The sequence below is a fragment of the Choloepus didactylus genome, chromosome 10 (genome assembly GCF_015220235.1).
Source record: "Choloepus didactylus isolate mChoDid1 chromosome 10, mChoDid1.pri, whole genome shotgun sequence".
Lineage (NCBI taxonomy): Eukaryota > Metazoa > Chordata > Mammalia > Pilosa > Megalonychidae > Choloepus > Choloepus didactylus.
This window is the reverse complement of record NC_051316.1, coordinates 19,539,823-19,566,961: the sequence shown is the minus strand read 5'-3', so window position 1 is coordinate 19,566,961 and position 27,139 is coordinate 19,539,823. Positions and strand designations below refer to the sequence as shown.

Sequence of the window (27,139 nt, the reverse complement as noted above, 5' to 3'; positions counted from 1 at the left end):
CCTTTAGGGGGCTGAGGATTGGTTGGTAAGGAGTATGAGAGAATATTCTGGAGTGATATAAATAACTTCATTGGAGTAACGGTTAAACAGGTCTATATATTTATCAAAACTCATCAAATTCGGCACTTAAATTTCACTTAAAAAATAAATCAATAATATTTTTCCCCTGATTACAAGATTAGTGCTGAACTCTCGGCCTGGCCTTCAACAAGGAGCTCTGCAGTCTGGCCTCAGCCCACCTATATGGCTCCATCCCCAGCTGCTTTCCCACACCACAGCCTGGGCAGAGCCTAGGGTTTCCATTTTTAATTGTTGTAAGAGGTAGATCTCCCCTTTTTCCTGGTACTGTGTATGTGGAACCCCAATAGATAGAGCTACTTTGTTAACATTCAGTTTTGAGTTTATGACATTTCAGTAAGCTAACCTGACTTAGTGCTTGGTGGGTGCAAACCTGTTCGATATTTCTCAAGAACACGTTTGAGATGTCTTTAATTTTAAAAAGTGTTTCGAGTATAGATTTGTATTTTATTGTGAAGAATTAAATTCATAACCAGCACGTGCAGACCTCTTGGAGCATTGCCGTAGAGTGGTAGTGAGAGCTCTATGGACCAGAGTTGGAAAGTGCCTACCCAGCTGGCCGTCTGAAGGCTTCCTATTTTCTCACCCTTGATACCCACCTCCCATACCCATTGCCACCTTTTAAAAAATCAGTCAAGGCCTAGCTCTTCTTTGATGCATCTGTCCCTAATAGCTCTCAGACTCAGAGCTCTCTGTTGAGTTTGTTTTCTAAAATCACATTGTCAGGTATTATTATTACATTGTTCCTTCTTAATTAACATATAAGCTATAACCTCTTTTAGGGCACAGCCCTTATATAATTTATTCCCCATATAAGGTAACACAGAACCTTACATTTAGTCAAGGCTCAGTAAATATTTGTTGAATTAATGTAAAGAGAGCTAATAAAAAAGATTTTTATTGCCTTAAAAAAAAGACTCACTCTAAGTTTGCTATTAGTATTGTTCCCCAAAATATTAGGGAAATGCCTCTCTAAGAAGAGATTCAAGGTACAAGTATCAGGAAAGTTATAATTTAAATATTGGTATATTGACTTTACTTGACATACAACTTCATGAACAAAGCACATTTCAGTTTAAATAAAGGGCATGTTTAAGAAAAGTTACAGCATGCATGCTTCCGATTTTGATTCCTCATGGCCCCTCCTGCTCTTCTGATACAAGCTTTCAGTTTACCTGCTTCAGAATGCCACATAGATGGCTCATTAGTCCCTAAGCAGTTCTGATGTTCAGATTCCTTATCTTCACTCCTGTCAAGTATGGTCTTTCTTTCATGGTCCTCAATGCAGTTAATGACGTCACTGACTACATGTCACCCCACTGGAGAACAAGTGGCCTTGTCGTCTTCTCTGCCTCCCTCTCTCCCACACCTAACCAGGCATCCAGCTCCATTCTGCCAGGTGGTACACCCGGCTGTCATCGTGTCCCAGTTCATGCCTTCGTCATCTTTCATATGAAGGATGCTCACTCCTCTGAGAGGATTAATTGTTAAAAGGAAATTTTCCCCAGGTCAAACAAATGCATAAGGAGATGCTGATTGAATTCACAAAATGTATAACTGTGAAACTATATGCAAAAGTTACAAAATGAAATTTGAGATGGAAGCTTCACTTTTCCAATCCTAATTTTGTCACTGGTCACTGAATGATTACTATTTCAAAAAATAAGAAAGCTCCTGTGAAAAATAGTATTTCTGGGTGCTTTCAGTATTATATGTTACTTCCATTTCTGTGTGTGAGACAGAAGGTTTGTAGAGAAGGGACATGAGTTTTATGTTTCCAAAGGGAAGCTAACTGAATCAAGGGTTACCTGTAATATAGTATTTTTCATTTTCCTATCTTTTCAAGGTTTTCTAAACCTTACTACCCAAATCAGCATCCTGTGGGAGCTTGTTAGACCTACAGAGTCCCAGGCTCTACCCCAGACCTACAGAATCAGAATTTGCACATTAACAAGGGCCCTGGGACTCGGGTGCATGTGAAAGCTTGACCAGCCCTTGTCTGGATCATTTGGAGGTAAAAACGGAAAAGAGTCCTCATTGAGAGAAGCACGCTGTTTTAACAAAAACAAACAAACAAACAAAAATGGATTCATGATCATGAAATAAATGGTTCCAGTGTGATACTTCACATGCAGATCACATAAGGGAAGAATTATAACTGAGACTAACTAATAAAGCCTTGGAAAATTGTGGCCTCTGAAAAAGATTTTTAAGGATGTGACTTAGGAATACAATTTAAATAGGTAAAATTTGGTGCTAGAAACCCCTAAATAGGCAAGAAATGGTATTTTTCATGCATTTATCTGTTTATCCATTTACCTAGTATCTATTAGGGTTCTCTCTTGTACCTGTTATTTAGTGCCTACCTTGTATTTTAATTCTGAAGACTCTATGCCATTGAATTCAAATTCATCACCCATAAACATTTTTTGTTTTTAATTTAAAAAGTAATGAAAGAGATAAATGGTTTCTGGAGGAGTGTGGTTTTCTGTAGCATAGTTTGGTAAGAGTTCAACTTCTACAAGACAGAGTAAACATTTTCCTTCTCATAGAGGATATCTCAGTTCTTCCTTCAGTTGAACCTTACACATCCTGAAAGATATGTATATTTGCACTTTAAGCTTCTTTGCGATGTGGGAACACTGCCTAGGGGACATATCTTTATTGATAGTTTGTCATCTTGGTTAGCTGTTGATGCCAACAAGGAAAGATCCAGAGCCAGCAACTGAAATTGGTCTGTCTGAACACCATATTAATCAGTAGCGTCACCCTCATCTCCAACCCAACCTTCTGTTCACCACTAATCAGTGTATTGTTGAGCCAACAACCAGTTTATCGCCTTTCCTTTTCCCTACTTAACTCTGAGGGGAAATTGTTGAAGAATGGTAAGCACTCTGCTGGACACACACTACCTGCTGATCTTAAGAATCTAGAGGTCACCACCAGCACAATACAGTTGTTATAGTTGCACTGTAATTAAGATCTTGCAAGGCTCAGAAAAGAAATTTTCCATCTCCTATTTCACAACCATTGTTGGTTCTATCCCATGGGTCTAGCAGTGGGAATTTCTGAAATATACTGGGATGTACAGCATAATTTGCATAAACAGTAATTGAAATCTGCTCTTCTTTCATTTGAATTTTAGGGACCTGTTGCCATGAGAGTGGCAAAATTAGCAATTAATCAAGGGATGGAGGTAAGTTACCTTACTACTTGTGTTTGTTGTTGCTGGCATGGATAGTGGGGATTTAATATAAATGGACCATGTTTAGACATCTCCATGATTTTTTCAAGTGTTAAAATATAGCTGTTTGAATACTACTATTACTGAAAGCCACTGAGGTTCTTTTTAGCCACATCATTGATTTCATTCCGCTTGTGATTATTGCTGATTCCGTAGCATAATCAGAATTTGGTAATTCCACCAGTGCCCTGCAGCTTATAACAAGTTAGTTATTTTTGCCATTGAGTTAATAGATTTATTGGTAAGTATTCATAGACAACCGAAAGAAAATGGCATTCTGTGTATTCTCAGCATCAGTATCATATGATTTAAAAAATATTCCAAGGAAAACTTCCTAGCTCAAAGCTGAGTCTAGCTCTCTCTACTTTAAACTTCTTGCTCTACTTTCTGCAGGGAGATACACATAAAAAAGGTAAATCTGTAAGGTTACCCCAGGTAGATGTCTCCCAAGAAGTGGAGACTCAGGGTAGGTGAGAGAGGTAGGTGAGGAAGGAGGCAATGCAGGTACTCATTTACATTGGGTTTTTAATTACAATTTTTAATTAAGTTTTCGACCACATTATGGGAATGTTGAAGATGGTACTTCTTCCTTTCAGACCCAGGAGCCACTATATCTTCCTGCGCTCCAAAGCAGTAAAAAGAGATTGAATTTGCTAGCAGCAAATGCAGTTTTAAAAATTTGCATAGTTGATTGATGTTTTTAAAAATTTTTATAATAGTAACAACAATAGCAAACACCCCTTATAGTCCTTATTGTGTGCCAAGTTTTTCATAACATCTGTTAAGTGCTTATAAGGCTTTACCTAGATGAACTCATGTAATCCTCACATTACCCCCGTTTGGTAGGTACTTTAATTAGCCCCGAGTGTAGAGGTGACTCTCCGACGACAGAGAAGCCAAATAACTTACCTGAGGATGCACGCCTCCTAAGTGGTAGAGCCAGGATTTGCACCCAGGCAGCCAGGCGTGAGTCTCTCTTGCTGGTCAGACCTCAGATCTGCTGTACTACATTGAAGGCTTCCATTCTTTGGGGATAGGGTTATTAAATTTGAATTTATATTGCATGTACCACAGTTTTTTAAAAGTAAATCCTGCTGAAATGAATTATGTTTTTATTTTTAGGTTGACTTAGTAACAGGGTTAGCCATAGAAGAAGCCTGTTATGCTCAGGTATGTAAAACAATCACAAATTCAATGAGGATGCACTCTTACAAATTATGTTTACCTTCTGTTTAATTTAAATGAATTATGTTACTGAGCCTCATGCCCATTCTGAAATCATGCAAATGGATTGAAATTAGTTGCTTCTGCTATTTGACTATTACCAGCTTGTATGACTGATTTGGTTCCACATACTGGATTAATGTCTCTTGTCTATGTAATTTAGAAAACTCTTGGAAGAAGTCAGTACCATTCATGCTGTACCTTTCTCTTCAGGTTCATGGCTGTTTTCTCTGTGTATAGGCTGAACTCTTAATTCCATGTGTACAGTGATGGTGGGAGGGTGGTGATGAGTTTCGAGCCTGCCGGGTGCACATATTAGTGTTTGCAGTTCCTTAGCTTTAACTGAAGCTTTGAGCCTTATGTCCTGCCACTAGAAGACTGGAAGTTCACTCATTAAATTGTACAGTTTACATTTTTGTACAGAAATTAGGAGGGCTTTCTAGAGAGGGACCTTTTTTTTTTTTTTTTTTTTTGGTCCCCAAAAGATGTAACTTTGGGGGCATCTGAAGTAGCGGAACTTTCTGTTCTCCTTTTCCTGAGGACTGGAAATTGCATCAGTTCCTCTTCAAGCATGGTGGTGTCCTGAATTATGAACAATATGTAGAGGGTTACCCCCCACCTGTTTGTACATACTTGTGTCTTACAATCTCTCATTAATGAGCGCATGTCATTACAGATATCTCAGAAATAGACAACCTCAGAGTGTGAAGAAAAGTCATAAAAGCGTATTTGGAGTTAGATGATAAATTTAGTAACATAATTAGGAGGACTGTTTAAATGACTGGTAGATTTTAAAATTTTAGAATGTGCTTCTAATTAGTTCTCTCAGATTAAGTTTGTTAACCTTATAGTTGCTTTTAAATTTTTGGTTCAGATAACAGAATGTTTTGTTTTTCTTAGACCATTCCAACGAAAGACAGACTTGAAGGTCTTCTTGCTTTTAAAGAGAAAAGGCCCCCTCGCTATAAAGGAGAATGAGAGAAAAACATTTAAAATGCCAATATAATAAAGGTACTTCTGGCAGTATCTTTCAGATACACTGTATGCCTCAGCATATGGAATTTCAACGACCAAAGTGAAAAGCAAATTATTCATATAGTGTATTAAACATCTGGAATGGATGCATACATGTATTTAGCTCAAATGTATATCATGTCATAGTCATTCAGATTGTTAAAGCTACTAGTATATATATTGTCAAAAACCCGGGTCCAAAATTAGTTAGACATTTAAAAAATTTCTTGCATATGAGGCTTTCCATTCTTAATTTTTTTAAATGTGAATAATTTATGTATTGCACACTCTAGGAAATAATATTGATTGTATGTCTACTGTGCTGCTTTAAGAAAATAAAATGATTTCTGTATACCAAAAATGGGAAGTTATGCCAAATAAAATTTCTAAAGGATTATACACATGCTCACGCACATACGTATACACTTAAATATATACATCTCAACCTGAAAAACGAATCAATGAAAATTACCACGTATAAATAAAATTAGTGAAAAGAAAACTAACTTGAAAAATGTTCTCTTTCCCCCTTTTTGAATTGACTAAATAATTGCATTTTGGGTTTCAGAAGCAACAGCCTTTCCATGCCTGTTTTCCCTATCAAGTGGCCTCTAAGTCAGTCCTAGACTACAGTGTGGATGGTGAAGAATTAACTCAGTCAGAGACTGAGGCCAGAGGGCTTGGGAAGTTGATCAGAGACCTGGAACTACTGTATTTCCAAGTCCTCTTCCTAGCAAGTGGCTAGTCCATGGGCCCAACCAAGGATTGGGCTGATTCAAAAAGGAAGAAAGAAAATGGTGCAGCCAAGGTTGGATCATAAGAAATGGCTTGAGGTCATGGATTAAGAGTAAAGTGGCACCTCTTCTCTCCTTCCTAACCCCCAGCTGTTTGCATCCAGTTTCAGTAAGGGAAGGAGGTGAAGACAACCACACTTTCTCCCAACTAACAGAAAGATCATGCCTTTCTACTACTGACCTCGCAAAGAACTATAAATGGAAGGTCACGGTGGGCACGTTTGAATTTAATAACCATGTCCGCAGGGGTTGGGGGATAGATGTGAAGGACATGGGAGATGGTGCATTGTAGGATTCAGGGTGATAAAGGAAAGAGCATGTTACAGCTCTCTGAAATAAGTCTAGAAAGCTTTATTTTATATTCATTTTCTCAAACCAGACTGTCTTCTGAGATATATGTCCAATTCTGTGACAAGCAGCATGGGAGAAGCCCAGCTTTTCAAAGACCTGTACTTCGTGTATTTGTTGGCTCTGGAATCACCCCTTGTCCAATGGCCATTCTGCAGCTGTGCTTCATTATAGTGAAGTCTAAGCACATTCATAAATTATTCTCCTTTTGAATTTTGGCTTACTGAATAACTACCTATTTTATTGCCTGTTTACATACTCCTCCCTGTGATTCACTGCTGTTTGAAAGCATATGGATTTTTCATTTTTAAAATCACTGAAACTTTTTTTTTTTTAATTTTGGACATTAATTTCTCAATCTCAATTCTAAAAACCTTAGGAAGGAAATACAGACTTGCCACCAGCTGATGTTTAGCCTAATAAAAGTGGGGTGGTTGGATCCACTAATGGGTGTAAACTGAGAGTGCTGTTTTCATAATCACCTTGGCCCTGAGACACTGCAGATTAATGATGACGGCTCAGCTGATCAGCATAATATAAAAGGGGCTTATTAAAATTCACATTTAAGTCCCTCCGGTGATCATATCTGGTGGCGTGCACATTTTGTTTACTGACAAACTTGCTGAGCTGTTCATTTCAAGCGTGGTAATTCACAAATAAAGCACTGGTACTTGTTCTGTTAGTCCTTTTAAGGTTTCAGGGCCATTTTGTGTCCTGTATATGACATGCTAAAATGCCATTTCCATTTTAACTGAGCAGGAAATGATTATGTAAAAGGGAAGGAGAAAATATATTATGAGTGTGCTGAATGGCTTGTCTCGTCTTTTAACGTGGATTCATGGTCTCGTCTGTTGCTGATAGAGTCCCATTTAATCTCCTAACAAGTTCTGATTAAGTCACTGGAGTGTATATGAAAACAAAGACATCCTGTAGTAACTTCAAATATTACAGCAAGAGGGAAGCATCTGCCCCATTCTCTATAAACGTTTGCCTTAGCCTTGATTTTCCTTTCAGCAGAGCACTGTGATGCTGGAGAGGAGTCCTAACTAACCCTCGTTCCCCAAGGCAAAGGTGCTTCTGGAGGCGGCCCTGCAGCTGCCACGGCAGCTCCTCTTGACTGGCTCTCCAGCACGGGAAATGTTTGCCCATCCTTATGCTGAAACCATGGCAGAAGACGAACGCGAGTTGGCAATGCAGAAGCTATAGGCATATGTTCAGAATGTACTAAAGGAAACTCTGAGAAAAAGCGGATGATTAATCGGACATAGTAAAACTCAGTAGATAAAAGCGAAATAAAGAGGGAAACATTTCCCTCATCTCAGAGCATGGCGACGTACTGGTCTTGATTTAGTGCTGGTTAATTTATAACTTATCTATGAAAGCAAAAGAAGTCTCCCAGTTACTGAGATTCTGAAACTCAAGAAAAGTTCTAATCACGGCCAAAACGAGACTTGGATTTCCTGTGATTCATTCCTGTGATTTAAAGGATCATTTCAAGTTTGTGTTTGTTTTCGATAATAAGTGGATCTAGTTCTCCAGTGAATCAGTTCCTTTTCTTCCTCTCTCTTCTAGCTATCAGAAATGCATGACTTATAGCAAGGTGTTGTTTTTCTAACAATACTTAGAAGATGCTTTGTACATGGGTTAAGGTAGCAGAGTGTCAATTCTTGGATGTGATACTCACAGAAAAGTGCATATTTTTCACGTGGGTTTGTGGCTGGCTGGCCTCTTACCCTTTTGCTCACTTGAACAAATTGTGATACGCACTACTTTTGGTCTTATTTGGGGTCAAAAACCCTGGCAGTCAGCTGTATTTTGATATTTAATCGTGCTGCTATTGTTTGTCCATTAGGCTAGTTAAATATTACTTACTGTGTACATCAGTATTTATTGGGCTTTATCAAAATAGCAATGAAAATCTTTTTCTAATAGTGTATTTAAAAATAAATGGCTACATGTGTCACCAAAGGAAAAAATACTTTTTTTTTGAAAGTGACCTATTTTTTTTTTAGTATCAGCACCATTTCATCTGCAAAACACAACTTTTCTCTTCATATTTCACTGAGCATGAAAATAAAATGTTTTCCAAAAGACCTGGCTTTGGATGTCGTGAGGAAGGCCAGGGATTGTTCAAAACTCTGATGAACTCTATGAGCAAATGATTCTAATTTTTTAAAAACCATAATTGACTTTCAAACTGCCCTCAGTGTCCACGGATATGGTGTCGTGCTTTTCTACAAATCAGCAGCAAGGTCAGACAAAATCAGTCCCAAACTAGCTGTTTGCTTGATATTCAGCTTTGCCAGTCCAATATGGGTCAAATTTGCAACGAGATTTTGTGTTTATCTCTACATTACACCTTGTAGCAAGGGGGTAAAAAAAAGCTTCTTGACATCCTTTTTTTTTTTTTTTAATTCATTACTGAGATATAGTCATATACCATACAATCATCCATGGTGTATATGGTGTTCATAGTACCATCATATAGTTGTGCATTCATCTTAGCAAATTTGAGAAACTAGAATGTGAAAACTAAAAAGAGTTTAAAAAGAAAGAGGAGGGAATCTCTAAGAAAGGGTTAAGTTTAGCTTTCACATAAAGGCAACATGGAATAGGGAAAATGGAGACTTGGTGGCAGAACTGTCTTAAACTGGCTCCGTGGTAAACGGAAGGAGAGAGAGAGCCATGACGTAAGCCTAGAATCAACGCCAGCTCCTTATATGGGCAAAATAACCAGGGTTACTGGAATGTAAAGGAATATGGGGTATAATCAAAGGCGGGAACTCTCGGCCGGAAATTTAAACTATTAATTCCCTTTGATAGGCTGTACAATTCAAAATCTCAAAGGCGGGCTGGTTAGCTCTCTTGGATAGGCTGTAACCTTTGGAGTATGCAGCCAATGGGGAAACGGGAGGGACCTGTGTATTAGGGATAGGGTATAAGTACTGCTGTGTTCTTTTGTGCGGCGCGCCTGCCACGTTTCTGGCTGTGCATCCGTTCTGGCAAGATCGTGAATAAATTCTTACCTTCTCCACAATTGGGTGAGCGTTTATTCCTGTTTTGCTTGCTTCTCACAACTTGGCAGTTTATATTTTGATAAAATGAAAAATATATAAGGGCCACTTTGCTGCATAGATGAAATAGGGAACAGATTGTGATTTTGGGTGTTTTGGGAAGGGGGGTGCAGAACCCTCTGCTCAAAATATCGGTGTGCCTCAGGCCCTAGAAATCCACTGTTTGAAATGCCTTCCTTTGGATTTTCATAGTTCTTCTCTTTGGGGACCTCCAAAAATTCAACGACCCGTGATGGACAGCCCATAATCCTCAAAACACATGGTGTACACTATTAGCTTCTTTAGAATAATTATTAGGGCAGCATATGAGAGAACTGGGCTTCTGGCTGGGAAAATAAAGGATACTCAGACACACGATATGACTCCTGGGGATGAATCTGGACCTGGCATCGTAGGATTGAGAACACCTTGACCAAAAGGGGGATACAAAATGAAATAAAGTTTCACTGGCTGAGAGATTTCAAATGGAGTCGAGAGGTCACTCTCGACATTCTTACACATTGTATAGATAATCCTTCTTAGGTTTTAATGTACTGGAATAGCCAGAAGTAAATACCTGAAACTATCAAACTCCAACCCAGTAGCCTTGACTCTTGAAGACAATTGTATAACAATGTAGCTTACAAGGGGTGACAGTGTGGCTGTGAAAACCTCATGGATCGTATTCTCTTTATCCAGTGTATGTATGGATGGATGAGTAGAAAAATGGGGAAAAAAGCTAAATGAAAAATAGGGTGGGATGGGGGGATGATTTAGGTGTTCTTTTTTACTTTCATTTTTTATTCTTATTCTTTCTGGTGTAAGGAAAATGTTCAAAAATAGGTTGGGTTGATGAATGCTCAACTATTTAATGGTACAGTTGATTGTACACCATGGATGACTGTATGGTATGTGAACATATCTCAATAAAGCTGAATTTAATATTAAAAAAATTTTAAAAAAAGGTTGCTCAGGACAACCAAGACACCTCTTGCAGGGTTGAGGACCAGCTTTAAAGCTTAAAGGAGGCGTAGGAGGAGTGCGGCCACTTCCTTAGTGAATTTACAGTAACCTGGGTGGGGAAGGGTAGCAAAGTGAATTCATAGGAAAAAGCCACTGCAATTCCTCTTTTAGAGTCTTAATGTAGAAAACAGTATTATATGAAATGCTTTGATATAAGGGGACATTTTGACAAGATCATTGAAGATACCCTTCTGATGAATAAGATGAAAGAATAGGGGTTGGGTATTGTTAGAATAATGACTAACATTTATGAATCCCTTAGCACCTACGAGGTGCTTTACCTGCATTCTTATTTAATCTTATTTAATCTTCACAACATCCCTGAATGGATAGATGCTGGGGTTATTGCCATTTTACAGTAGAGGAGTCAGGAGCATATGGCAATTATTTGCTCGGAGCCCTACAGCAGGTGTGTGGGGAAGTGGGTATTTGAACCTAGGTCTCTTGATCTTTTGATCACTGTTCAGCTTGAAAACAGCTTAATAACATAACCAAAGGCTACTGATTTGTGTATTGTCAGCCTAGAGGGAGTAGTATCCTTTGCCCTGAGTTGTTTGACAGTTTTCTCATGACTTGGAAAAGTATTGCAAGTTTGCTTATCTAATGACCAGAGGACACAAACTAGGCAGTGTAACAACAGCAGCTAGCAGCCATTAAGCACCTGCTGTGTAGCAAGCACTTCATGTGCATCTTCATATCTAATACTCACAATAACCTTATGACATTGTTCTAGTTTGCTAATGCTGCCGGGATGCAAAACACCAGAGATGGATTGGCTTTTATAAAAGTGGGTTTATTTGGTTACACAGTTAAAATCTTAAGACCGTCAAGTGTCCAAGGTAACGCATCAGCAATCGGGTATCTTCACTGGAGGATGGCTAGTGGTATCCGGAAAACCTCTGTTAGCTAGGACGGCACATGGCTGGCATCTGCTCCAAAGTTCTGGTTTCAAAATGGCTTTCTCCCAAGACGTTCCTCTCTAGGCTGCAGTTCCTCAAAAATGTCACTCTTAGTTGCTCTTGGGGTGCTTGTCCTCTCTTAGCTTCTCTGGAGCAAGAGTCTACTTTCAAACGGCTGTCTTCAAACTGTCTCTCATCTGCAGCTACTCTCTCAGCTTCTGTGCATTCATTCAAGTGTCCCTCTTCACTGTAGCAAGCTTGCTCCTTCTGTCTGAGCTTATATAGTGCTCTAGTAAACTAATCAAGGCCCATGCTGAATGGGCAGGGCCACACCTCCATGGAAATTATCCAGAGTTATCACCCACAGTTGAATGGGGCCCATTTCCATGGAAACAACCTAATCCAAACGTTCCAACTCAATCCCCACTAATACGTCTGCCCCCCCAAGACTGCATCAAAGAACATGGCTTTTTCTGGGGGACATAATATATACAAACCAGTACAGACATGAACAGAGGTTTGTCAACTTACATTTTAAGAAGCTGAGGCAGAGAGCTGGCATTCTGTATTCAGGCCCCTGTTTTTCATGAGCGCACTATAGTCTTATCTCAAACCAATCTTGGCATGTGTGAATGATGCATCAAATCTATCAAGACATTAGTGGTGGTCCGTGTATGGCCTTATTTAGTTCCCCCTAAAACCAGCTAACCAAATGTAATTTGAGGGCTTCAGGTTTGGTAACAATACCTATAAAAAGGCAAGTGTCAGCCCCATTGTAAATCAAGAGTGTGAGGTACATGCAAAATAAACTAATCTCAGGCTTCTTTTGTAGAAGTGTGACATGGATTTTATTCTGCATCAGTCAGACTCACTTACATTATTGTATTTAGTTCTCAGTGAAAGCAATTTCAGGTGGTCATAGATTCACTCTGTGGTTTTCTGGAAAGCACACAGCAGCTCTTGGGTCAAGCTTCTGCTCCTCCAACCGTGGTGATGAGACCTTGGGCAAAGCGTTTAATCACTCTAATCTGGTTTCTTCATTTGTAAAGGAGTCAGATAGTTGGTCATGATCATTGTTAAGCTCCACTCAGATTGGGTGTGATCTACATATAAATGCTTTTATAATCTGTAAAGTCTTCTACAGATGTGGTGGTGTGTCTTATTTGTTTCATCTTTTCAGGGGAGACCAGTTGGCACACTGAAGTAGGTCTCACAACCATGTCCCTTTCAGGGGCATGTATGAGAACCTGGACTGTTCAGCCTGGGAAAAGAAGAAATCTCAGGAAACAGAGTGGCCGTCTTCAGTAGAACTGCATTTGAAACTGGGATCTTAGGTGCTTCAAAGGCCACCGTGGGCAGCCAGGGAAGCCACGCAGCAGGGCCCAACACACCTTTGCTTGCAGCTCGGCATTGACAGTGTCACACATGGAGCTTCCTCACCAGCACACTCAGTCCCAGGGGCTTGGGCTTTGAGGTATGTCCAGGGGAAGGACTGGGCTCAATTCCGATACATGAGAGAGAAGGAATCAAGTCAAGAAGGGGAAGCTACTTAGACTTCTTCAGCTCCAGAAGCTGTTTCCTGCCACTGAAATGTTAAAGCAGAAGCTGGACAGCCATGGGAGGTTGCAGTGGGAAATTAAGATGGTGGGACTATAGCACAGCTCTTCTCATCTGGAGGTTCTTTGTCTGTGAAATGATATCAAATCTCACATGGCACTGACAGATTTATTCAATGTGAAATGTGGGATCTCATTACAAGCCCTCATCTCTAGTAGGTTGGATCTTAAGAGGCAAAGAAAACAGGTATGTCTCAAATGTCTCTGGTCAACTGTTTTGGCCATTAGGATAATCCACAGTTTAAACAGTTTTAGTTCTTTTCATGTTTTTTTAAAAAATTATCATGCTTGAATTCCATGTTTATAGGACCAATTTTGGGGGTCAGCGTAGGGTTGCCTTGAGAAAATGGATCCACTTTTTCATCACCCTAAGTTTCATGTGGACACCTACGTTGCATTCTATGTTGGTGAGAAGATACTGGAAGATTCCCAGCCTCTCATGGTAAGCCAGTGGCCAGATGAACAGGGCAGGCCTCCTGCCCAGGTTTTGACTCATTGCTGACATCTTGCTGCCAGGGTTCCTTTAAAACGGTTCATTCTCCCAATGCACTGAAAAAGAGTCATTTGTAAAATGTTCTGTAAATGCAGTCTTTCCTGAACCCATTTCATGGAGCAGCTACCTGTGGACACTTCTGAAAGAAAGATTAAAATTACCCATGTCATCAAGTTGCAGCTGGGGATTATGTTCTTTTAGTTGTGATGTTCACAGGAAAAGGTTTCAAAGGGATATGAAGATTGGCAAGTGCACTTTCTTGACCTTTTCAAAAATAGCCCTGAGTCACTTTCACTTTCAGCCTCTGAACTGAGTTGAATGAATCCTTTGTGCAGTTTACAGAAAGTGAAGAATTGTTTGGCAAGCGAGAAAAGTTCAAACTCCTAATAGTCTCTCCTGCATTGAGTAACATTTCTTTTGAATTGTTTATTAACACATTTCTGAAACAGACTTTTTATGATGCCTCAGACTTGCTTAAGAGAGGTCAGAATTTGAGTGCTTGAAAAATATAAATATGTAAAATGTGTAACGTGCCATTTGAGACAGAAAATGACAACTCACATTTGACTTGGAGAGAAATTCTAATTATTGGAGCAATGTGACTGGTATATTTATTCTTAATATCTATCGCTGCCTATTGGATGCTTGCTTAACATCAATATAGATCTACACATAAAATTGAAAAGTTACTTTCTTTTCCTTGGTATTTATTGGAATGTCTAATGTGACTTGCGATTGTAAAACTACTCTTCTAAAAAGGCAGACTAACAAAGAGGGTGTTTACTATGGCTCTCTCCACTCCTGGGTATTCTCAGAATTCATTTATTTAGGGGATGATCTTTCAAAGTAACTACTGCTAGTCCATGCTTAGGTTGGAACGGTGCCTTCAAAACTCTAAGCAGTATTTATTCCCTTTAGTTACCACGACTTGGCGATTTATGTACACCCACATATTCTACACATGTATTTTTAAATGTCTAGGTAAGAGAAGAGTTCCTGTCAACCAAGAGGGCAGCGTAAGATGTTCCAGAGTGCAATTCCTCCACAGATTCTTTGAACAACTAGCAAAAACTGGCAGAGCCCTCTTCCTCAAAACTTTGGAAAGCAGTTTACAGTTGCAGTAACTGGGCAGGTGCCAAATCAAGAAAGCATAGTTTTAAAAATGGTAAGAGACGCTTGTGACATCCTTGCTGGCCCCACCCCGCCCCTCCCCAACGCAGTGTGGAGCCAGCCAGTACTCCCATTGTAGGTCCATGGCCATGTTCTGGAGGGAACAGAGTAACTCCTGTGTGCATACTGGGGTATCTGTGTTTTGGTGCTAATTAATAAGCTGGCAGCCAGAAAGACTGTCTGTTGGGTGACAGACCATCTATTGGGTGGTAGTCTGAAAAATAGGATACTGTTCTTTCACCATGGCAGCACTTGCCCTGTAGGCACAAACAGCTTGCTGGGACAGCTAAAGCAGTGTAAGAAACAATTAAGTCAAAGTAGCCTGGGGCAAAAGATTACCTGCTTTAAGTCATACAATAGAGCACCCCAGAGGGGGAGAAAGTCTATTTCATAGGTAGTAGAGGGGGCATTTGAATTCCTGTAAATGGGGGAATTCCTAAGGCCACAAGCAAGCACAAGCCCAGGACAAGACACAAATCAGAAAAGACATAAGACCCTGATGACAAATTCACCTCAGGCTAATCTTCTAGATATGAGGGATAAACTCTAAAGGAGAGCACCAACCAACACACAGCCAATTTGCAAAGACTCTGAAAGGTGGTTTTTTGCACAGGTTTGTTTTTGTTAGCTCCTGGCACACAAGGAAATCACTGGCATATCACCAGCTAGATACAAACTTAAGGAACAGACAACTCAGGGACTAAATCCCAGAGTTAACACTTTAAAATATTAAAATGTATGGTGTGCAACAAAAGATTGCAAGGCAAAGAAACAGGAAATAATAACTCATCCAAAGGAACAAAGTAAAACAGAAACCCATCAACAAAGTAGACATTCTGGACAAAGACTTTTAAAAAAATTATCCCAAATATGCTCAAGGAGAGAAAAGAAAACACAGGGAAAGAACTAAAAGATTTAAAAAAAAAAAAAAAAAGATTAGAAAATGAATAAACAATATGGGAATCTCAATAAAGAGACAGAAAATTTTAAAAGGAACCAAACAAATACTGGTTCATAACTGAAATGAAAAATTCCCTGCAGAGTTTCAACAGCAAATTGGAATCAGTGAACTCAAAGACAAGACAACTGAAATAATTCAAGCTGAGAAGCAAAAATGGAATCATACAACTTGGAGTCTCTTCTGACTGCCTTTTTCTCTTAGCATAATATTTTCAAGGTTCTTTAATGTTGTAGCATATATCAGTACTTCATTCCTTTTTACAACAGAGTGATTTTCTGTTATGAGAACGTACCACATTTTGTTTAGCCATCATTAGTTGAAGGCCATTTGGGTTGTTTCCACTTTGGGGCTGCTATGAACATTAAAGTACAAGTTTTCATGTGGGCATATGTTATCAATTCTGAGTTTATACCTAGAAGTGGAATTGCTAGGTTATGTGGTGTGATGGTCATGAGTATTTCTTCCTTGTATTATGAATATGAATATATACATAAAGCAAATATCTTTGTTTTCTTCCCTCTATTATCCCCTTATGTAACATAAGTTATTAATTTATGTCATAATATTTAAGTTACAGAATATTAAGTTTAAAAGTGAATATTACCCACGGACTTGCATCCTCTTCTAGGGAAGGAGTTAGTGTGTTTCTGGTTGTAGGTAGAACAGTTGAAATATGTTAGTGGAAAGTATGACTGTTATTTTTTTAATTTTATTTAGCGATTAAGTATGTTTTTAGGAGATACATGGGGTGCCAAGGCGATAAGTGGTGGAATGTGATGGTTACGTTTATGTGTCAACTTGGCCAGGTTATGGTTTCCAATTGTTTGGTCAGGCAAGCTCTTGGCCTGATTGTTACTGTGAGGGTATTTTGTGCATTTAAATCATCAGTCACTTGATGGCATCTGTGGCTGATTACCTCTACAACCAGCAAAGAATAATTTGCCTTCAGGAAAGAGAGAAGACTCATCCAATCAGTTGAAGGCCATAAAGGGAGAACGGATGATCTGGGCAGTCAGAAAGAGGAATTTGTAAGTTGGGAATTCATAAAAACCATCCGAGTTCTCAACTTGCACCTGCCCTATGGATTCCAGACTTGCCAATCCTCACAGTCATGGGAGAAAATTCCTATAATAAAACTTCTAATCTTTATAATATTAATATTTATTATATTTTTTATTTCCTATCCCTCTGTTTCTCTGGAGAACCCTGACTAAAACATATGGTAACTTTATGCATAACATCTTGAGGAACTGCCGAACCAGGTTCCAAAGCAACTGCACAATTTTACATTCCCACCAGCAACAGACGAGGGTTCCAATTTCTCCACATCCTTGCCAACACTTGTTATTGATCCTCCTTTTGATTAAAGTCAGCTTAGTTGGTGTGAAGAGATATCTCACTGTGGTTCTGATTTGCAGTTCCCTAATGGCGACCATCTTTTCCTATATTGAGCCCTAATGATTCATGTGCTTATTGGCCATTTGTGTATCTTCTTTAGAGAAATGTCTATTTAAATCCTTTGCCCATTTTTAAGTTGGGTTATTTGTGTTTTTATGGTTGAGTTGTAAGTGTTTATATTTTCTGGGTACAAGTTCCTTATATATTTGACTTGCAAATATTTTCTCCTAATCTGGTGGTTGTCTTTTTACTTTCTTGGTAGTGTCCTTTGAAGCACAAAAGGTTTAAATTTTTTCTTTGGTTGCTTCTGCTTTTGTGCCATATCTAAGAAATCATTGCCTAATCCTAGCTCACAGGATTTACCCTGTTTTCTTCTAGAAATTTGGAGTTTTACCTCTTACATATCGACTCAATCTATTTTGAATTAACTTTTGTATGTAATGTGAGGCGTCCAGCTTCATTGTTTACATGTGGATATACAGTTGTCCCAGCACCGTTTCTTGAAAAGACAGTTGTTTTTTTTTTCCATTGAGTTTTCTTGGCACCCTTGTCAAAAATCAATTAACAACAAAAAATTGTAAGGGTTTATTTCTGGATTCTCAGTTCTATCCCACTGATCTATATGTCTGTCCTTGTCTGAGTCCAACACTGTCTTGGTTACTGTGGCTTTATAGTAAGTTTTGAAATCACAAAGCCTGAGTCCTCCTACTTTGTTCTTTTTCACGATTACTTTGGCTGTTCTGAGTCCCTCATATTTTAGGATCAGCTTGTCACTTTCTGCAAAAAAACAAAAAAACAAAAAAACAACCCACATGCATCTAGCATTTTGAAAGAATTGTGTTGAAGCTGTAGATCAGTTTGGGGAGTGCTGTCCTCTTAGAAATATTATCTTCAACCCATGAACACAGGATTATCTTTCCTTTAATTTAGGTCTTCAATTTCTTTCAATGATGTTTTATAGTTTTCAGCGTACAAGTCTTACACTTTTTTGGTTAAACTGATTCTTAGACTCTTATTCCTTTTGAATGCTGTTGCAATGGAATTATTCTTTAATTTCATTTTGAATTGTTCAATGCTAGTGTATAGAAATACAACTGATTTTTATATCTTGGTCTTGTAATCCTTTGTTAGTTCTAATAGTTTTTTCTACTGGGTTCCTTATGATTTCCTATATAAAAGTTCATCTTGTCTTTGAAGAGAGAGTTTTACTTCTACCTTTCCAACATGGATGCCTTTTATTTCTTTCTTGCCTAATTACTCTGGCTAACTCCAATATAATGTTGAACAGCAGTGTCAGAGCAGATATCCTTATCTGGTTCCTGACTGTAGTGAGGAAAGCACCCAGTCTTACACCATTAAGTAGGATGTTAGCTGTGGGCTTTTTTTTTTTTTTTTAATGACCATTATCAGATTTTGAAAGTTTCCTTCTATTCTCACCCTTGGGCCAAGAAGGCAGGATCACAACCTTGGTCCCAGAGGGCAGGACCCCACCCAAGAGAACCCAGAAGGCCAAGCATGGAGCCACAGAGGATTACTCTCAGGTCTTGAAATCGAATGGAATTTTCCCTGCTGTTTTCAGACAGTGATTACTTAGGAGCTGTGACTCCCTCTTTCCTTCCAGTTTCACCCTCTTGGAATGGGAATGTCTATCCTATGGCCATCCAACCGTTGTATTTTGGAAGCAAATAACTTGTTTTCTAAGTGTCACATGTTTTGGACAGAGGAATTTTTGCCCCAGGATGGACTATACCCAAGTCTCACCTTATAATAGCCCCAAATATTTCATATTCCTTACTTCTCAAATGTCAAGTTTAGTTGCTGTAAAAAAAAAGAAAAGGATTTACTTCTTTTAAATATGTGCTCTGATGGTAGATCCAGGGCACAGAAATTTGCTGCTGCAGCTGAGGCTTCCCCTGACTTGTCGTGAGGTTGGTTTGGTTTGTCCCAGTGGCTAAACAATAGTCGTAAACCAAAGCAACTCAATCTGTAAATACAACCTGCCAGAATAAAAATCGAGAGTTAGTTATTGAAATACCAGCATCAGTATGTCCTTTGTCTTTTAGGAAGAGTACAAACTTTTCTTCCATGCTGCTAAATTCAGGTTCTGTGGTTGGACAATTAGACTATGATGACAAAGCTGTTTATTAATTTGAACTAATCAGACTCTGGGCAGGATTTCAAGTACAGTGAGCGTTTGCTAGTGATGGAATCCAAGAGTCCTTTTTTTTGTTTTGTTTTTTTCAAAAAATAAAAATAAGATGAAATTGGATGATTTGTTATTTCCAAGATATGACAGATGTATTCTAGTTGGTTAGAATGTGTCATTGACCTTTGCTTAGGTTACAGAAAAATTGTTAAGTTGTGACTGAAGAAAAGTCATTGCCCATCCCCCTCCCACCACGCGCGCACACACGCACTGAGGCCACTTTGTGGGTAGAAGTTCCACATGAGTCTACAGTTGGCAGCTCATCACTCCACCTGTGGCAGTGTTACCCCTGCAATTCTGCACGGAAGCTTCTCAAACATAGTCTCCATTGTAGTTATCATGGCTAATTACCAGTCTGCTCCACTAGGGTTTGTGTTGAGTTACAAAAACATTTTCTGCTACACAAGCTTTTTATTCATGTCATAATTGCAGCATATTTGTTTTAAGTATTTCGCAAGTGTTCTTTGCGGATAATACTGGCAAGATTAAGTAATGGCTTCTCGTTAACATTGAGCAAGAACATCAAACATGCAGGATTGAGACTCAACTTATTACGCATATGTCTTTGGCTCCTAGTGGCTTTGACCTTTTGCTTTTCTTTTCTTATGTATAAACTAACCTTATTGTGGGGCGGTGTCTATTGTTTCTAACACAAATGCCAGGAACCGCTTGAGCAAAATATTTGATTTCAGTTTTAATGGCTTGTTCTTACAATGATCAAGAGCAATAGATCCAAGCCAGCCTCCACGCTGTGCCAGAAACCAGGGACTTCAAAGTGTCTTCATTTTAGAACGCCAAAGGAACTGAAACTTCTAATTCTTGCTATCATCCAATTTAATTGGCAGTAAGTGACGGTTGGCAAGAAGCACACATCACATGGTTCTAGCTCTGTTTCAGAAAAGGTCAGTGTGAGGCACAAACACTGGCCTGCATTATGCAGCCTTGTACTCTAATCCCACAACACATGCTTCAGAACGTATTATGCAATGTAGCACTCACTGATTAATGGCTACTTGCACAAGGAGTTTTTCATTACCCTGAATGCAAGCATGCTGGAAATGATTAACTTTGTGACATAACTCTCATCACACAAATATGGTAGATTCAAACAGAGCTTCAAAATAATGGGCTGCAGAAACAACTAAACGGTTCGGCTTCTTCACGTGTACATGATTAACAACTATTTTAAAGCCTCTGAGTGAAACAGGAAACCTATTTGGGATTTTTTTTTTTTTAGGAGTGTGTGTTTCATATGAGATTGGTTCACGTGTGAACACGTTCTTCTACTGCATTTTAATTTTGCCTTTATAGGTTCCAATTTGTTGTGAAAAACCTTGGATTCTAGTTTACAGTGGTCCGTCTTGTGAACTAAGTATCAAATATCTAGCCACTTTTTGTACATATTTTGGGGGCTGCAGTGATGGAAAAGTTAACAGGATTATTGATTCCATATTACTAAAAAGGCAAACGAAAATTCTGCATCTTATTAAAGAGTTTGGAATCTTGTCAGTTGAGTGCAGTCTGAGATGTGACACCTTAGGAGCCTGGCATGTTAGGGCTCTTCCTTGTGGTTGGCAGGAACTCAACCAAAGTAGCTTAGGCAAAAGGGGACGTCATTGACTCTCAGCCCCAAACTGTGGAAGGACAAGAGAGCAGCAACCTCAGGGACTACTGGAACTAGGGTCTCAGAGCTGCAGGGACCATCTCTATTTCTTGCCTTGTGTCCTCCAGTATAGGGTTTCATCCTCTGCTCCTGGAACTGTAGGCTGGCTTTACTCAGCAGCAGCTCTCTCACTCACACTTTGCCACCAGAGAGGAAGGAGAATTCTCCTCACTCAGCTCCAACACAAAAAGTCCCAGGCAAGGCCTCTCATTGGCCTAGCTTGGGTCACATGCCCCACCCTGCCCCCTTGGCCCAGGGAGATGCAATACAATGACTGAAGAAGGGGGTCCTCTCCAAGAGGGAGGGGAGATGTTCTGAGCTGACAAAATCACAGCAGTTCACTGCAGCCCAGCTCATGACCCAGTCAGCCATCTGTTCCCCCAAGACATCCGCCTCTTGTCTTAAAAGCGTTTCCTCCATATGCATCCACAAATGCAGGGACTGCCTCCTTGGTAAGAAACAACTCAGAGCTAGGCCCAGCAACTGTACCCAGCTCTAAGTCCAGATGTCTAGACACCAACCACTCATCTCAAGACTAGGTATGGCTCCTTGGAACAATGTAGTCTGTGGCATATGTGCCGTTCCACTGCCTCTGCCCACTCTGCATCCAGTGAGCGAGTGCTAAGTCCAGGTGGTTGCCTTGGAACTTTGCATTTTCAAATGGGGAAGAAGCATCCTGACGTCTCAAGACCAAAAAAAAAAAAAAATATTCCAAGTAATAGAAATGACAGGGCCATCCATTTGTTGACCTACTTCTCTGACAGGACTCGGAGTTCATTAGCCATTCTAGCTGCTCTAGCTTCTCACTGATAGGATTTGCCCCTGAAGGATAAGTAGAGACAATGGCTGGGGTCCTTACTTTTTGTTGGTCCCATTGTGTAGGGTACTGGAGGTTGTCATGGGGCTGAGCAGGATGGGAGATTCTCCAGCATTATAGTTCCCTTAAAACCTTAGTTGTTCTCCCCTAAATTTAATAGGTAGTGTTGGGGAAAGGGTTGTCCATTGTCTAATAACCAACAACATGACTCTTGTCAAATTACTATTTTGGGATCTGTATTCCATCCGGGGGCCTCTGCCTTTTGGCAACATGCTTTGGGATTCTGTTCATCACTCTGGGCCCTGACACAGTCGTCTATCTGCTTTGGTGCAATAGAAAATAGAGAGCTTGGAAGAGGGAAGTTGCTAACTAACATGATCTCGATCAGCTGGAACCTAAATTAGCCAGATTAGGTAAGGGACTCACTCCACTGTCAGGGAAGTGGGTCAACAAATGGATGGGTGGGGTCAGGATAAGGGCATTGAGGAAGGCAACTCTTTTGGCGGCAAGCGACAAAAACCCAACTTGGACTAAACTAGACAAAAAAAATGGGGGATCCACTGACATGGCCAGCTGCCGGGGCAACTAGATCTGCAGTCTCAGATGCTTCCAGGGCTCCATCTGCTGTCTCTCCCTTTTCCCTGCCAGGTAGCTTTCCCGTGCAGGAGAGAACATGCCCCCTTGTTTGCTTCCAGGCTTGGGGGGCTCATATCTCTGCTCCATCTGAAGATATTTTGGGGAAAGACTTGGGCACTGCTGCTGGGGGGTGCTGTAATCTGGCAGCCCTCCTTAGGAACTTCATGACTGGAGTGGGGGAGAGATGACGCAAACGATGCCCACCATAGTAGGATTTTTAAATTCCAGCAGCTATACACATGGATTATTGTTGGCCATGTGCATGGCCTTATATCTCTAACTTATTATTGTATTATTTTAATTTTTTATTTGTAACTTTGAAATACTTTCAACTTACAGAACAGTTACAAAAATAATACAAATCCCATACAGAAAACTCCCACCCAGTCCTACACCCCCACCCCCACGATACCAGAGCCACCAATTTTAACGTTTTGCCACATTTGCTGTATCGTTAATATATTTCTTTGTTCACCTTTGCAGTCACTGAGATTAGCACACCCAATGCATGCCTCATGGACTCCCCGGAAACCACTCAGTTATTACGCGGTTCTTCAAATCCACGTGCCCACCAACTGAATAGATATGCCCATATTTTCCAAATGTCGTAAGAGTGCTTGTGCTTAATAAAATACTGATTCACTTTAAGTCACAACTTAATTCATGTTGTGATTTATCTTTTTTTCCCCCCTCAGAGGATGATAAATGTCCAGTTACTCTCATGTAAGGCTCCTCAAAATATTTTGATGTTAAAGAGAGTTATTCACACTCAGAAAAATGGTAACTCCTGTTTGATATGTGTAGCAGTAACATAGTTGCCCAATTTTCTGCTGCAAGATGATCCCGGCAATGCCAGTGAACTTTTCCTAAATACAACATCCCATTTCCTAAATAAAATTTGCTTTTCTTTTTTCTGAACAAGTTGCATGATGCTACACTCGTATGTTTGATGAGGCATTTTGGAGTTTTATGGAAGATTAGCTAACTTGCAATGCTGCCACGTGTGCTTCTAGGGGAAAATGATAAAGGAAAAAAGGAAGGAAAAAAAGAGAATTTACTAAATTCCTCATTCTACATACTCTCTCTGCCTACCAAAGCCCTTGCTTCAAATTCTTTTGTTCTAAGAACAAACCTTCAAATGACCTTGTTTTCTTAGTACTTTTGATTGCTTCATGTTGACAGCAGTTGCAAGGCGGGGCTTTGTCAATGGAGAAGTGGTCTGGGGTGGTGTGAAATTCAGTGTCTGGTCATAACTTAGATGTGAATTGCTTTCTGCTTCAGGGAGAGCGCTTTGCACGTTGTAGTCTTCCCCTAGATGCTACGGGTTAGTGTTTGCAAACTGCTCAGCCTTTGAGAAGAGGTTGTGGACGGCCCTCCTGGCTCCACCAAAAGCCAATCAAGTGCTTAAACCTTGACTTCTGAATCGTCCTCCAGTAATGTGAGCTGTTCCTTGCATCCCAGAACCTCCAAAACCTGCTGCAGAAGCGAAAGAAGCAGGGCGTTCGTTAAACTGCTCGATGCTGCCCCAGCCTACGTGCAGGGCGGCTCTCAAAAGGGCAGATGACGAAATGCCAGAAGGAGCTTCCTGGAATTGGACGCAGATAAGAAGCCACTTGTTATGCTCAAGTTTCAGATGAACTCCGCTGCGGGTTACAAAACCCTATGTCATAATTTCACTTAGGATTTTTTTTTAAAGCATTTGTTCCCCCCAAGAAGAACTTCTTTTGTAGTTAAGTGTGTGTCTGTGTATTTCCTTTTGGTAATTATTTTGGGAAACGTGCAAAGAATCCAAAAATAGTGGAAAAGCAAAGAGCCTTCCTTGCTGTAGCACAGTTGGGAGGCCGGGCGGTTTACTTTTCTGAGCGGACTAGCGTGTGCCGTGTGTGGGTCCCCCACGGTCTCTGCACGGGCAAACCCATCCCACGTCCGTGCACACACGCAGTTCTGCTGTGAAACTCAGCAGCGCTCCCCTGAGCCTTCCGACGGGTCAAGGAAAGCTTGCGTGGCCAACCGGAGGTTAGGAAAAAAAAATCCCTGTTGGGTTCTTACCTGCCTAGGAGGTGGTCCTTGGAATGGGTTTACGGTCATGGTTGTAAAACTTCAAGTGCCCGTTACTGAGCAACTTAATCTACAATCTTCCTTGCAAAAATCTTTTGACCTGTAGAAGAAAAGGGGCATTGAAGATCTAGGTTATTTAAGAGGGTGGAGTGCTCTTGAGTTTAGCGGAGGCTAAAAATAGTCTGAGAGGCCGGGTCAGCCTGCGGGCCCCCTGGACCGCCAGCTCTTCTTCACTAGCCAGGGCGCGGAGCTGTCTCCCCCCATCCCCACCTCACCCCACCCCCACCCCCGCAACCGCGCTGCCGCCCTGGCTGGGCGCGAGCCTTGCAGAATCAAGAGCGCGTCTTTGTATTTTTAAACCAATGTGAGGATCCCGTTTCTAAGATGTGTTTGTCAGCCGAATTACTCATATGTCAGATTCCCATTTTCATGGTGTGTTTCATGCACTAATTGCATTTCCATAGAAAAGCATGAGTCACTCCATTGGGTGGGGTGGGATGGGGGGGCAGGGGGGCGGGGAGGGTATCCTGTAGGCTTCCAGAAAGAACGCGGCCATGGAGAGAGTGTATCGTAAACCGGAAAAAAAAAAGAGAGAGAGAGGTGGGAGAAATGGCCTTTTTATAGCATTCTGAGCTGGTTTTCTTTTTCCACAGGTTAATTTTTATCTTAAAAACCAAGATAAGGTTGGAGGATGCCTTTTAATAAGAAAACTATTTAAATACAAGGGATTATTTGAACTTCATTCTAAATAGCCAAGGTCATATGTTTTTGTGGCTCTCAGTGTATAAATAAAATATATTCATAGTTGTTTAATGGGCATTTAAAATGCGGGCTGCCTGCGACTGTTTTCAGTTCATTCCATAAACACCACTTACAGAGACACAAAAATGCCCCTTCTGTTCTTTTCCTTGGGGAATGTTGCGTTAGGATTGGCGGGTATGACCACCCCAAACCCTGTGCGATTGAGTTCATTGCTAAGAACAGATGGTGATTTTCAAACGGAATGCTATTCTGGTGCACATACTTAAGAAAACTCTAAAAATAGACTTGAATGAACATAACCTGCAAAAGTAAATTGTCAGCTTCTTTTTACTCCTGCTGGGTTGAAAACAAAGCTGTCAGCAATTTCTGGGTGTTGAAGAATCTGCATGCTTTCTTATTTTAGGGCAAGTTTTGTCAGTAGGACTGTAATTGAGTCCCCTTGAAGCTTTATGTGTCAACAAATGACTGACTGTGGTTCTAGAGACTCTCAAATTGAGACCTGCTCACTGCTTAATGTTGGAGAGCAGTCCCATGACCCTCTTAGCTGATGGGGCTTGAAAATCTGGATGAACCCGGGGCTGAGGGGGAACTGGTAAGGGTCTTCTCAGGGAATATTTTGAGGGAAACATTGAAGGAGTTGTCCCCACTGGTGAAAAAGCCAGGCTTGGAGGCAGGTGTGTTCTGGTAGGAAACCTCAGCCGGAAACCTAGAGCTCGGGATGTTGAAGCGGCTGATGAAGTTCAGCCCCTTCTTGACAACCTGCCACCATACTTGACAGTCATTTGTGCAGACAAGCAGCATGTGGTGATAATGATAGAAAACCTTCCACAACTCTGAAATTATCCCTTCTAAAGACCCACACTTGCCAACAGGATGATTTAAAAACTGGAGAGGAATCGGAAATGGAAATGAGCCCTTGCTGGGTCATGGAGAGAGGCTCCCTTGAATATGAGAAACCGGATGAAAAAGTAAAGGATGCCTTTCTGGATGGAGAGGTGTGTGCTGAGTGGTCCCCAAATTGAGTTCCTGTGGAACCCTTTGGAGGGCACACCATGGCAGCTAGGCCTGAGGAAACCTGGCTTGTCCTTGGGCTGCTCATTTGATTCAGAGAGCTCTACAGTTCCCCAGAAGGGTTCTTTGTGTTCCAGCAGGGGATGTTGGCTCTGGCCAATTTGAAGAGAAAGTGAACTGACTGGCATTCTTAAACTCTGCAAAACCAAGTCCAGCAGACCCAACCTCCTTAGAAAGCCACTCTCAACCCTCTATGTTGACTTACACATGCCTTCTCCAACCCCAAGCGGCTTCACAAAACTTATTTACCTGTCCCCTCTCCCCCTCCAAAAAACCTCTGGGTCCTTACCAATAAGATTTAGGAATCTGCTGCTTAGAAATGTTCCCCCTCAGCTTTCGCTGTGTTTTAACTTCTCATGCTTTCTCAGAATAATGGCAAGTGGTTTGCAGTTCCTACTTCACCTCCCTCACAAACCCATGTGCGCGCGCACACACACACACACACACACACACACCATCTGTTGAAGAGAACAGTGATTTCTCCTGGGTGAGGGATGGAGACAGAGCGGAGCACAAAAATGTAGAAAAGTGAAATGCCCAGAGCCAAGAGGGCCTCAGGAAAGGGTAGGCTGGGCCTAAGTTAGTTGGTCTCAGAAAGACCCACAGCCACC

General features: G+C 40.6%; 1 protein-coding gene across 3 annotated transcripts in view; it reads left to right on the top strand.

Moving 5' to 3' along the window:
• AUH (AU RNA binding methylglutaconyl-CoA hydratase) overlaps nucleotides 1-8,670 on the top strand; it is a 178,456-nt gene extending 169,786 nt beyond the window's left edge. Inside the window, exons 6-8 of one of the 3 annotated variants that reach the window (XM_037798436.1) lie at nucleotides 3,224-3,274; nucleotides 4,445-4,492; nucleotides 5,447-8,670. In XM_037798436.1, the coding sequence (XP_037654364.1) occupies nucleotides 3,224-3,274; nucleotides 4,445-4,492; nucleotides 5,447-5,524 (177 nt within the window). In that variant the 3' untranslated portion in view covers nucleotides 5,525-8,670. The remainder of the gene's footprint in view (nucleotides 1-3,223; nucleotides 3,275-4,444; nucleotides 4,493-5,446) is intronic. The other 2 variants (XM_037798437.1, XM_037798435.1) reach the window with 2 other exon arrangements.
• Nucleotides 8,671-27,139: the final 18,469 nt, after the last annotated feature.